A 12,830-nucleotide genomic window follows, 5' to 3' on the forward strand; every position below is an offset into this window, starting at 1 on the left:
ATACAATATTTACTAAATATCTGCTTTGTGCCAGCTCTGTGGTAGGTTAGATACACAGACGTGAAAAACACACAACTAACAGTCTAACCGATTTAGGCAAGGAGATCCACACAATACAGTGTAAAGAAATGTTTTTAAACAGGAATTTAATATAGCCTTTTGGGAAGGGGAGTGATATTTGGAAGGGAAAGGTTGCCAGAGCAAATCACTCCTAAACAGACTTGAAAGTCAAGGAATAATACAGTTAGCCAGAAGGAAAAGGGTTTTGTTTTGTTTTTTTGTTTTTTGTGTTTGTTTTTCAGAAGAAAGAACAGAATGTGAATGGGTAAAAGGATTTAATGGAATAGCAAGTGGGTAATTGTTCAGAAATGTAAAGATTAATGGGCCCTCATCTATTAATCAGAATCAGAATCATTGGGGTTAGGGCATCAGAATCCTTATTTTTAACTGGCCTCCTAGGACATTGTGAAGTTTGAGAATCCTCCATGAGAAATGAGACTAGAAGAGAGTAGAGAATGAAACCGTGGAAAACATCAGTATTTAAGGATTGGGTAGAATAAAAAAAGGCTGCAAAGGATACTGAGATGAACGTAAAATACTTTTCTAACGAAATCTAAATATTTGCACCTAGAGAGTGAACTAGGGGCTCTTAAAAATTCTTGGTAGATCAGAAAGGAGTTGAAAATAGGTTAAACTTCTCATCTTTGTGATCAGAAGCCGAGACTGAAAGATAGTACCGCACACAACAGGTTATTTTAAAATCACTACAATTATGATAGTTATTGTTTGAGCCAAAGGCTTTTTCTTGTCATATTTATGGAAAGAGAAGTTTGAGATTAATCTGGTTTTTAACAAATAATCAAATACCCTGAGTTGATAGGTAGTGTAAAATACTTGAGAATTGTTTTTGTTGAGTCCTTTAAAAATAAAAGAGAGCTGGAGGGAGGGATTCCCTATCCACGTTGACTTAATCCCCAAGATGTTAAAACTGTTGATTTTTTTTCCCCTATACTCTTGCTTATTCATGAGCACGGAGGTCGGTATATCTGAGTCCTACACTGACAGCAAAGAAATTTCTTTGAGGACAGTTTCCTAAGAGGAGTCAGATGGGACTTGACTCTTAATGGCCTGTTGATACCATCAAGTCTTTCTAGTAGAGATTGTTCCCATTGTTTGGGATGGTGGGTTTTGGCCCTAGAGGACTGCCAGTTCCCACTAAAATTTTTTTTATAACTTCATTGAAGTATAATTGAAATACAGTAGACTGCATATATTTATACAATAAGTATATTGTATAAATATATAGATATATGTATACAGTATCTTCAGCTTTGACATATGTAAGTACCCATGAAACACTATTTCCTGATGAATAGTGGTGTAAAACAATCAAGATAACATTTCCATCTCTCCCAAAAGTTTTTTCACGTCCCTTTGCAATTCATTCCTCCCTCCACTCCTGTCCCCAGACACCCCCTGACCTGTTTTCTGTCACTGTACAGTGGTTTGCATGTTCTAGGATTTTCTATAAATGAAATCAGACATTGTGTCCTCTTTTTGCATGATTTCTTTCACTCAGAATAATGATTTTGAATGAAGAATAGTTTTTGTTGCTAAACAAAATTCCATTATGGATATAACATAGTTTGTTTAGCCATCTATCTTGAGGGACATTTGGGTTATTCTCAGTGTGGAGGTATTACAGTAAAACTGCTGTGAACATTCATGGGCAAGTCTCTGTGTGGAAAAATATTTTTGTTTCTTTTGATAAATACTTAACACAGTATTTATTTATTAAGATGGAATTTACCATCTTAGGTTGATTGGGTCCTATGTCAGGAGTATGTTTAACTTTTTAAGAAATTGTCAGTCTTCCAAATTGGCGGTATTATTTTACATTCTTACCAGCAGTGTAGGAGAGTAAGTCTCTAATTTTAGCTAATTTAATGGGTGTATAATTGTGTTTCATTGTGGTTTTAATGAGCATTTTCCTGATGAATAGTGGTGTAAAACATCTGTTCATGTGCTTATTGGCCATTCATATATCTTTTTTTGTCAAGTGTCTGTTCATGTCTTTTGCCACCCCAAAAAAAAAAAAAATTGTGTTTTGTCTCACCATTAAATTATATAATTTAATTTTTAAAAAATATTTTCTGAACACAGTTCTCTTGTTATATGTGTCCTGAATATTTCCTCGTCAGTGGTTTGCATTTCATTTTCTTAATGGTGTCTTTTGAAGAGCCAAAGTTTTAAATTTATCATTAAAAATAATAAAAATTTTATCATTTTTTCCTTTTATGTTTCATTCTATTTGTATTCTATTTAAGAAAACTTTGCCATCCCTAATTGCAAAGATTTTTTCCTTTGCTTTCTTCCAGAAGTTTTATAGGTTTTACCTTCAGGTCTATGGCTCATTTAGAGTTAATTTTTATGTATGGTGTGTTATAAAGGTCAATATTAATTTCTTTCCATTTGTATATCCAGTTGTTGAAAAGACTGTCCTTTCCCTGTTCAGTTGCCTTGGCATCTTTGTTAAAAATCAGTTGAACATGTATAGGTGTGGGTCTGTTTCTGGACTTTCATTATTCTTTCCTGTTAATGTATATGTCTATCTTTTTGCCAATACTAAACTGTTTTGATACTGTAGCATTAGAGTAAGTCCTGAAATCAGATAAGGTAAGTCATCTAACTTTGTTGTTTTTTTCAAGATTGTTTCAGCTATTATATTTTCTTGGCCTTTTTATATAAATTCTACAATCAGTTTGTTATTTCTATAAAAGGAAGCATGCTGGAGTATTGATTGGTATATGTATTGAATCTGTAGGTCGATTTAGGGCGAACTGCCATTTTAACAATATTGAATTTTCTGATTTATGAGCCTGTTATATTTTTCCATTTATTTAGGTCTTCAATTTCTCTCACCAGTGTGTTGTAGTTTTCATTGTAAAATTCTTGGATGGCTTTTCTTAGATTTGTTTCTGGGTTCCTAGATTTGTTCCTAGGTTGCTGTGTTTTTTGTTATTGTAAATGCTATTATTTTTATAAGTTCATCTTCTAGTTGCTTGTTGCTAGTAGCTAAGAATACACTTTTTAAAAAAATATTTCATTTATTTATTTGGTTGTGCTGGGTCTTAGTTGCAGCAGGCGAGCTCCTTAGTTGCGGTTCGCAGGCTCCTTAGTTGCAGCACATGGGCTCCTTAGTTGTGGCCAGCGGGCTCCTTAGTTGTGGCATGTGAACTCTTAGTTGCGGCATGCATGCGGGGTCTAGTTCCCTGACCAGGGATCAAACCCGGGCCCCCTGCATTGGGAGCGTGGAGTCTTGACCACTGCGCCACCAGGGAAGTCCCACAATTGATTTTTGTGTTTTAGCCTTGTATCCTGTCACTTGCTAAATTCATTTTTTTTAAATTAATTAATTTATTTATTTATTTTTTGGCTGTGTTGGGTCTTCATTGCTGTGCTCGGGCTTTCTCTAGTTGGCAGTGAGCGGGGGCTACTCTTCGTTGCGGTGTGCGGGCTTCTCATTGTGGTGGCTTCTCTTGTTGTGGAGCCCCGGCTCTAGGGCACGCAGGCTTCAGTAGTTGTGGCACGTGAGCTCAGTAGTTGTGGCTTGCGGGCTCTAGAGCACAGGCTTGGTAGTTGTGGCACACGGGCTTAGTTGCTCCGTGGCATGTGGGATCTTCCTGCACCAGGGATTGAACCTGTGTCCCCTGCACTGGCACGCAGACTCTTAACCACTGCACCACCAGGGAAGTCCCTCAATTCATTTTTTTTTTTTTTTAAGTTTAATTTTTTTTAATTTATTTATGGCTGTGTTGGGTCTTCGTTTCTGTGCGAGGGCTTTCTCTAGTTGCGGTAAGTGGGGTCCACTCCTCATCGCGGTGTGCGGGCCTCTCATTATCGCGGCCTCTCTTGTTGCGGAGCACAGGCTCCAGACGCGCAGGCTCAGCAATTGTGGCTCACGGGCCCAGTTGCTCCGTGGCATGTGGGATCCTCCCAGACCAGGGCTCGAACCCGTGTCCCCTGCACTGGCAGGCAGACTCTCAACCACTGTGCCACCAGGGAAGCCCCCATTTTTAATTCTAGTAATTATTTCATATATTTCCTGAGATTATCTTTGTAAACAAACTGAATAAAATCTGTTAAAAAAAATCTGCAAGTAGGGGCAGTTTTACTTTTTTCCTTCTGCTCTTTATGCCTCCAGTTTCTTCTTATGTCAGTTTGGTAAGTTGTATTTTTTAAGAAATTTGTTCATCTTGATTTGTCAGTTTTTTTGGCATAAAGTTTTTTGAAGTATTCTCATTATTTTAATGTCTGTATGATGTATAATAATAACCCCTCTTTCATTTCTGACATTGGTTATTTGTGGTATCTTTGGCATCTTTTTTTCTTGATCAATCTAGCTACAGTGTTGTCAATTTTGTGATCTTTTCAAAGAACCAGATTTTCTGTAATATCTGTTTCCTAATTTATGAATTTCTCCTTTTTATTATGTTGTTCCTTCTATTTCTCTGGGCTTACTTTGCTCTTCTTTTTAAGGTACCTTAAGATGAAATCTTAACTCATCGATTTTAGATCTTCTTTTCTAACATAAGCATTTACAGCTTTAAGTTTCCTTCTAAGTACTGCTTTAGTTGCGTCCCACAAATTTTGTTATATATATTTTTGTTGTTATTCACTTAAAATATTTTTGAATTTCCCTTGTGATTTCATTTTTGACCCATGAATTATTTAGAATTGGATTCTTTAATTGCCAGATTTATTTTTTATTTTAGATACCTTGCTATTCTTGATTTCTGATTTAATCCTGATGTGGTCAGAGAACACATGTATGATTTTCATCTTTTTAAGTTTAAAGTTTATAGCCCAGTATATGATCTATCTTGTGAATGCACAGTGTGCTCTTGAAAAGAAAGTATATCCCATAGTGTTGGATGTAGTGTTCTATAAATGTCAACTACAGCAAGGTGGCTAATAGTGTAGTTCAGATCTTCTGTGTCTTTACTCAATTTTTGTCTAGTCTGTCAGTTCCTAAGAGGAGGAGGACTTAAAATTTCTGGTAAGATTGTAGAATTGTCTACTTTTCTTTTTCTATCAGTTTTGCTTTGTGTGCTTTGAGCCTCTATTGTTAGACACATGCAATGAGTAATTATGTCTTCCTGATGATTTGTCATTTTAATTATTATGAAGTGTCCCTTTTTATCTCTGGTAATACTCTTTGTCTTGAAGTCTATTTTATCTGATATTAAAATGGCCACTCTAGCCTTCTTGTGTTTGCTGATGGCATGGTACAATTTTTTCATCCTTTTACTTCCAATCTACATATGTCTTTATATTTAAATAAAGTGTGCTTCTGTAGGCAGCATATACTAGGATATTGCTTTTTTATTTACTCTCTCAATCTCTGACTTTTAACTGGAGTATTTAGACCGTAAACATTTAAATTAATTGCATGATTGGATTTAGGTCTACCATTTAATTATTTGTTCTCTCTACTCTGTTTTTTGTTCCTCCGTACCTTCTTTTGGATTATTTAAATGTTTAGTGTGCCATAATTTATCTATTTGATTTTGACTCTCTCTCCTACTCCCCCCCCCCCTTTTTTTTTCCTTTGAGGGGGTGGTTTGGTAGTGGTTGCTCTAGGAATTACAATATACATACCTACCCTTTCATCATCTACTTAGAGTTAAAATACTACCACTTTGCTTAAATGTAGAAGCCTTAGACCATATAGATTCCTTTAACCCCCTACCTGCTGACCATTAAATTATAGTTGTCATATATATTACATCTACATTTATTGAAAACCTTACAAGATAATGTTCAAATTTTGCTTTAAAGAGTTTTTAATATTTACCTGGCTGTTTGCCATTTCTCTTGCTCTTTCTTCATTCTTAAAAATCCAAATTTCTCTCTGGTGTCATTTTTCCTTCAGCTGGAATTATTTCCCTTAGCATTTTTCATACAGCAGTCTGCTGACAACAAATTTTCTTAGTTTTTCTTCATCTGAAGAAATATTCCTAAAGGGTATTTTCACTGAATATGGAATTTTGGATTGATAAATCTTTTCTCTCAGGATTTTAAAGATGTTGTTGTGCTGTCTTGTCCTTGGTTTCTGTTGAGAAATTCACAATCATTTGAATCATTGTTCTCTGTATGTAATATGTCATTTTTATCTCCCTGCTTTCTGGATTTTTAAAAAATCTTCAGTTTGAAACAGTTTCATTAAGCTATATCTAGGTGTGTTTTTCTATTGAGTGTTTGTTGAGCTCCTTAAATCTGTAAATTTAAGTTTTTCATTAAATTTGGGGGATTTTTCCACCATTATTTTTTTTCAAAAATTCTTCCTCAATCTCTCTTTCCTCTTCTTCTGGGATTACAACTACGCTTAAGTTAGATCTTTTGATATTGACACCACAGCTTGTTGGGGCTTTGTTGACTGTTTTTCAGTCTTTTGTCCTCTTTGTTCTTCAGATTGGATAATTTCTATTGATCTGTCTTCAAGTTCATAGATTCTTTCCTCTGCCATCTCCATTCTATTACTAGCCCATCCAGTGAGTTTTTATTTTCTTTGTTATTTTTCAGTTTTAAAATTAATTTGTTCTTTTTTATGATTTCTATTTTTCTGCTGATAATTCCTACATTTTCCTTCATTTCCAGTGTGTTTTCCTTTCTATCGTGGAGCATAGTTATAATAGCTGCTTTAAAGGCTTTGATAGTTCCAACATCTGCATCATCTTCCAACATCTGTTTATCATCTGTCCTTTGAGAATTGCTCACATTTTCCTGGTTCTTTGTGAATTGCATAATTTTGGAATTTATTCTCAAGATTGTGAATGTTATTTGTGTAGACCGTGGGTCTTTTTAGGATCTTCTGGGGATTGTTGCTGTTTTTATTTTAGCAGGTGACCTGTTTAGGTTCAGACCATAAATTCTGTCCTACTTTCTGAAGGCATTGGTTCAGTGGAACTGAGGTTCCATTCTTTTGAGTCTTTTCTATGATGGTTTAGAGCTCAGGGGTTAGTTTGAGACTTTTTCAGGTTTTTCAAATCTTGTTTCAGTTCTCCAAGCTTTTGATACATTGGTTTGGATCTGTCTCACAATAGTAGCTCAGGGGTTAGGCTGAGACTTGTGTAGTTTGTTTAAATCTTATTTCACTTTCAGAGTCTTCGCTAAGCTGGTTTGGGTATGCTCCACACATACATAGCTCAGGTTAAGCTGTGATTTGTGTGGATTTGTACACAGAAATATGAGGTCACCTTCTTTGCCTGTCTCTTCTCCATGATTCCCCCACATTCTCTAGTCTATAGAGACCCCTTTTCCTGGTTTCTAAGGCCAGAAAGATAGAGTTTCTATGAGAATTTAGGCTGCCCATGCTGGTCTGTGAGTGGGGGCCACCCTTGTTGCAAAGCTGCATGTGAGAGAAAAAAAAAACTGGGAAACATACCCCATGTGGCTCACTTCTCCCAGTTTTAACTCTTCTCCACAATCCACCTGCTTCTGTTTACTTTTTGAGGTCCAGAGTTTTTAGTTGTAATCAGCAAGAGGAATGGGCCGTAGTGGCTGTATGCCACTGTGCCGGAACCAGGACATCTCTGTATTAAATTTGTAATGTTGGACCTCAGGTACAGAGCTGAGAATCATTTTTCCCTTTTTGTAGCATACTGACTTTGTAAGTCCCTGTTATTTTTTGTTTTCCCTATCCCGACATCCATCCCCTTCCTCCCAGAGACAACCATACTAACAAGTTTGATATTTGTCCTTAAATATTTATGAGTCCTTATAAAATAGCTAGTGCTGTTTACTTGTGTGATTGTTTTTAATTTACTGAATTGACATTGTACTGTACATCTTGTTCTGTTTTTTTTTTATTAAACAGTATGCTTTTTAGTTATGTTCGTATCCCTACTAGATGTGTAGAAATGGTTTATTGCTTCTAACAACTGCATAATATTCCCTAGCAGGCATCTATCACATTTTACTTTTATTTATTCCTAAGAATGGTCACCTTTGTTACTTCCAGCTACCTGCTACCACAGACCTCTATGTGTAATTGTTACCAACCCTACCTCTAAAGTGTTGTCTCGAATCTGTCAGTTTATCATCTCTACTACGAAACCTTAGTTCAAGTTCAAGCTTTCATCATCCCTTATCCATACTGTTGCAATAAGCTGCTAACTCTTCTCCTTTCTTTCACTCATCCTCCATGGGTCATCTTTCATACAGCATCCAGAGTGACCTTTCTAAACCATAAATCTAAGGCAAGCCTCACACAGTTAGTTAGCTGGAAGAGGAATGTCTCAGAGATCCTTGGACTACACTTTGAGAACTGCTGCTCTACCACACTTTGAGCCATCTAGAAGATACTTTGTCACTACTCAGTAAGGTTTGTTGACTACATACTGACTCGTCTTAGATTTAGAAATTTGGGTCCAGCCGTATACCAGACTTCTGGCCAGCTTAACTCAGACAAGATAGCACCCTTCCTTTAGCTATGGGATCTAAGTATCAAGTTGCCTAAGCAAGACAGGGTGCCCTGACATCAAGGTGTAGTGGTTACGGTCCCTCTGCCAGAGAAATAGGGAGGCCTGGACATACCTGCTTACAGATCCAGGGCATCTTCTGAAGGGTCATGGAACACCCTATTTTACTACTTTCTTTTCATTGATGGTTTAGGAAGGAATGCCTACTTGGGCTATAGAATGATCATTTATGTGGACTGCTTATGCTTTCTGATTATAGTGAAGTATAATAATAATTATATGTATTGTACTCGGTCAACTATTTTAATTGTTAGAAAATTACAATCTAAATTGTTTTTATTATCAGACTTCTTCGTTTTTTGCACAGGTAACCAACTTGATTATCTTCTTATGATGTAATGTAAGTAATAGAAACTTTACTCCAGACCCTCCTTTGTGGTGTTTATCTTTGTGTTGTGTTAGTAGCAGGACCCAGTGCTCCATAAAGGATAATAGTTTCCAGTACACTATACCTCACGATGACTCCTTAAGCGGCTCATCATCTGCTTCTTCTTGTGAACCGGTGAGTGATTTTCCAGCCTCCTTCCGAAAGTCTACCTACTGGATGAAGATGAGAAGGATCAAGCCAGCTGCTACTTCCCATGTTGAAGGTATTAGTATCAGTATCTTATTCCAAAGACAGGAAACTCTCTAAAGTTATATTTGAGGTAGCTGTTGTAAATGGCTCTTAAAGTATTAAGTACCACATATGTGTTCGTTATTAGTGGTTGAATTTTCCTTTTTTTTTTTTTTGGCCGTGCCACTCGACTTGTGGTATCTTAGTTCCCCAACCAGGGATTGAACCTGGGCCATGGCAGTGAAAGCACCAAGTCCTAACCAGTGGACCGCCAGGGAAGTCCCCAGAAAATTTTTTTAAGGTGTTAGGCTGTCATATACTGTTAGCTTCATGAACTGTCCCTCTGTTTTACAGAGTGAAATTCTGCTGATCTTACTCCTCTAGGTTATATGGTATAGCCTTTCCTCTTCATACGAATTGAACTTTCTTTCCCGTTGCTCTAGTTTGATCCTCTGTTGAGGGTTTAGGGGCTAGTGGAAGGATTATTCTAAGTGGAATTTATTAGTGGTTATAGTCTGAAGGGTTCTTAGTAGCCCTTTATCTTGAACAGTTAGCCTCAAATCAGGATCAAACAAATGACACTGCCTGAAGGATCTTATTTTTCATAGGGAACAGTTGATCACTTGGGATGGAGAACAGTACAAAAGGAAAAGGGGAGGTTGAGTCAGTTAATGAAAAGTTATACCAACTTCCCTAAAAATGTTACAGACACTTCTGTAAGACCTGTGCTTGCTGATAATCTTTCCCTTTGGTGGTCTTGTGATCGATGATTTGAAGGCGGGCATAGATGTTCTCATATAAACCATACTGAGATTTTGTTTTGTTTTCCTATGTTATTTCAGGGTCAGGTGGAGTATCAGCCAAAGGAAAAAGGAAGCCCAGGCAGGAAGAAGATGAAGACTATCGAGAATTTCCTCAGAAGAAGCATAAGCTTTATGGTAAGGGAGTAATTTTGCTAATTCTTTTTCACTGCGTGCCTGGGCTTTATTCTCTGAAGGTGAAAGGGAGAGGGACCTTAGATTTTGGCCCTTAAGCAGTTTTGAGCCCTTTGAATTTTTTGGCAAGGAATGGCCTCCATCCTGCCTTTTTTTTTTTTTTTAAATTTTGGCTGCGCTGGATCTTTGTTGCGGCGCACGGGCTTCTCTAGTTGTGGCATACGGGCTCTCTAGTTGTGGCGCACGGGCTTCTCTGGTTGAGGCTCGCGGGCTCTAGAGCTCGCAGGCTCAGTAGTTGTAGCGCGCGGGCTCTCTAATTGCAGCGTGTAGGCTTAGTTGCGGTATGTGGGATCTTAGTTCCCTGACCAGCGATTGAACCCGGGCCCCTTGCATTGGGAGCGCGGAGTCTTAACCACTGGATCACCAGGGAAGTCCCCCCATCCTGCCTTATTTTACCGTTTTCTTCTGTCATGATCTAAGGGAGTCATTTGGTTGAGGGAGTGGGGCCTAGGGTGTTGAGAAGAGGAGGAAAGAGATTTTGGTGCTAGAGAGGGGTCAGCAAAGGTGATGTGTTGGGCTTCAAGTTTCTGTCTTGCGTCAGGGAGGAAGCAACGGCCTAAAACTCAGCCTAATCCCAAAGCCCAGGCTCGTCGTATTCGGAAGGAACCACCAGCTTATGCAGCAGGTATGCCTTCTGTTGGAAGCTTTGTGAGATCTGGTTCTCTCATTCTGTCTTTTTTGTTGTTGTTGGTAAAGGAATGATGTACCAAAGCATTTTTTTAGGGAGGCACTTATTAAGCGCATGGCTTTGGAGGTCAGTCACGTTTGTTCAAGTTTTGGCTCTGCATTAATTTTTTGACCTGCCTCTTAATTTCTGCAAACTTCAGTTTCCTTGTCTTTAAATAGGAATAATAAAGGCAGTCAGAATTGTTGTGAAAATTAAATGGGATAAAAACATTTAACAAAGTCTCAGGCACATAGGAAACACTTGGCAAACTGATTGTTATATATCTCAGTATCCCATTCTTATATGCTACTATGAAAAATATTACCCATTGACAGTTATACGTCAGTAAAACTGGGAAAAAAATTATTGCTCATTTCTTTAAGCCACTGGGCTTTGGAGTGGTTGTTGGATGGTTTTGATCGTGGGGAATTGAGTAGGAGTTTCAGAAACTCTTCACTGCCTGAAAAAAATTATTTCTAGAAGTTATATATAGCAAGAGTCTTTCCCCCAGGAAGAGGAAAAGCCACTTTATGATACTTTTCCTAAAATCTGGGATTGTGCTTTTTGTTTCTGGAGAATACTGCAAATTGTAAGTGTTCCTTTCTCTCCTTTGTAGGCAGTTTAGAGGAGCAGTGGTACTTAGAAATTGTGGATAAAGGCAGTGTCTCCTGTCCTACCTGCCAGGCAGTGGGGAGAAAGACCATAGAGGGCTTAAAGAAACACATGGAAAACTGCAAACAGGTTAGATATTTTGTGGCATTTCATAACTGTTATGACTTTTTACCCAAACTTGAAATCTCTGGCACTGTGTTGGATATGCTGATTATTGTGGAGAAGAGGCAGCATTGTGTCATAGAGAAAACATAGACTCTGGAGTCTGACAGACTTGGGTTTGAATCTTCATTCAGCTACTTACTAGTTGTGTCATGTAGCTTTCTGTGTGTGGACCTCAGTTTTCTCATTTATAAAGTAGAGATAGTTACTACCTTGTGTAGTCCATGAGAGGATAAAAAAGAAATATTACATGCTAAATGCCTACCCCATTACTTGGCAAATACTGGCACTCAGTAAATGGTAGTTCTTATTATTTTGAAAATGAATAGCCTTTACCTCTTTGCCCTTGAGGACATGACAATGAGCTTTTGGGATTTTGAGATTCATTGACTATTATAGAATTTGGGAAATAAAGGAGATACAGACCAGAGCAGTTGAATAGGACTTTGTGACATTCTATTTCTCTGTTGAACAGCCTGGCCCTGAGCAGTATTTTTCCCTTGTAGGAAATGTTCACTTGTCATCATTGTGGGAAACAACTTCGTTCACTGGCAGGGATGAAGTATCATGTCATGGCAAATCATAATAGCTTGGTAAGAGTGTCTTCTGTGCTGTATGAGCCTATGTGGTATTTGGATGCCTTTACTTGGACGAGTGTAGATAAATCAGTGGAGATGGCTAAGGCTCTGGGACTTCATGGGGTGTTAAGTAAGAAGACCCTTTAGATAGAAGAGTTACACACAATGAAATGTGGATACATAGGTATTTGTGTTTAGGTTAGCCCAAAGGTTCATATCCTGGGAGGTAGAGGCTTTGAACTCTTAGTTCCTTTACATTCACTCCACTGTTTAGGAGAAGATGGAGAAAGCCAGGAGTCAGACAACTTAGACTTCATGGGCATCAGCTTAGGTACTAGTCCAGTCCTTGATTCTCCTATGATAGAATTTTTTTTTTGTATCTGTCTTGTCCATGAGTCATTTGCCTGTTTGCTTCTCTTGCTTTCTAGCCCATCTTGAAGGCTGGAGATGAAATAGATGAGCCAAGTGAGAGGGAACGTCTCCGAACAGTTCTCAAGAGACTGGGAAAGCTGAGGTGCATGCGTGAGGTAAGAGCCCAAAGACAGCAACTCCTTCTGCCTGGAGTCTCAGGTGAATGTCTTTCTGTTATTCGCTTCCATGTCTCCTACTTCTCCCTTACAGACCTGGTTTTGTGTCATCTTCCAGCATAAGAGCGACTTCTGTTTTTCAGGGTCTCCTGAACTCATTAACAGTTCTTTATTTTCTTTCTCATCTCCA

The 12,830-nt window shown here is 38.0% G+C and overlaps 1 protein-coding gene across 2 annotated transcripts in view; it reads left to right on the forward strand.

The window, feature by feature from the left end:
- The window catches only part of ZNF512 (zinc finger protein 512), a 32,046-nt gene that overhangs the window by 1,226 nt on the left and 17,990 nt on the right, over nt 1–12,830 (forward strand). The window contains exons 3-8 of one of the 2 annotated variants that reach the window (XM_068564122.1): nt 8,946–9,133; nt 9,942–10,037; nt 10,636–10,719; nt 11,378–11,502; nt 12,042–12,128; nt 12,542–12,640. In XM_068564122.1, coding sequence (XP_068420223.1) covers nt 8,946–9,133; nt 9,942–10,037; nt 10,636–10,719; nt 11,378–11,502; nt 12,042–12,128; nt 12,542–12,640 — 679 coding nt within the window. The remainder of the gene's footprint in view (nt 1–8,945; nt 9,134–9,941; nt 10,038–10,635; nt 10,720–11,377; nt 11,503–12,041; nt 12,129–12,541; nt 12,641–12,830) is intronic. The other variant, XM_068564123.1, reaches the window with a different exon arrangement.

This window comes from Eschrichtius robustus, chromosome 15, assembly GCF_028021215.1.
Source record: "Eschrichtius robustus isolate mEscRob2 chromosome 15, mEscRob2.pri, whole genome shotgun sequence".
Taxonomy (NCBI): domain Eukaryota; kingdom Metazoa; phylum Chordata; class Mammalia; order Artiodactyla; family Eschrichtiidae; genus Eschrichtius; species Eschrichtius robustus.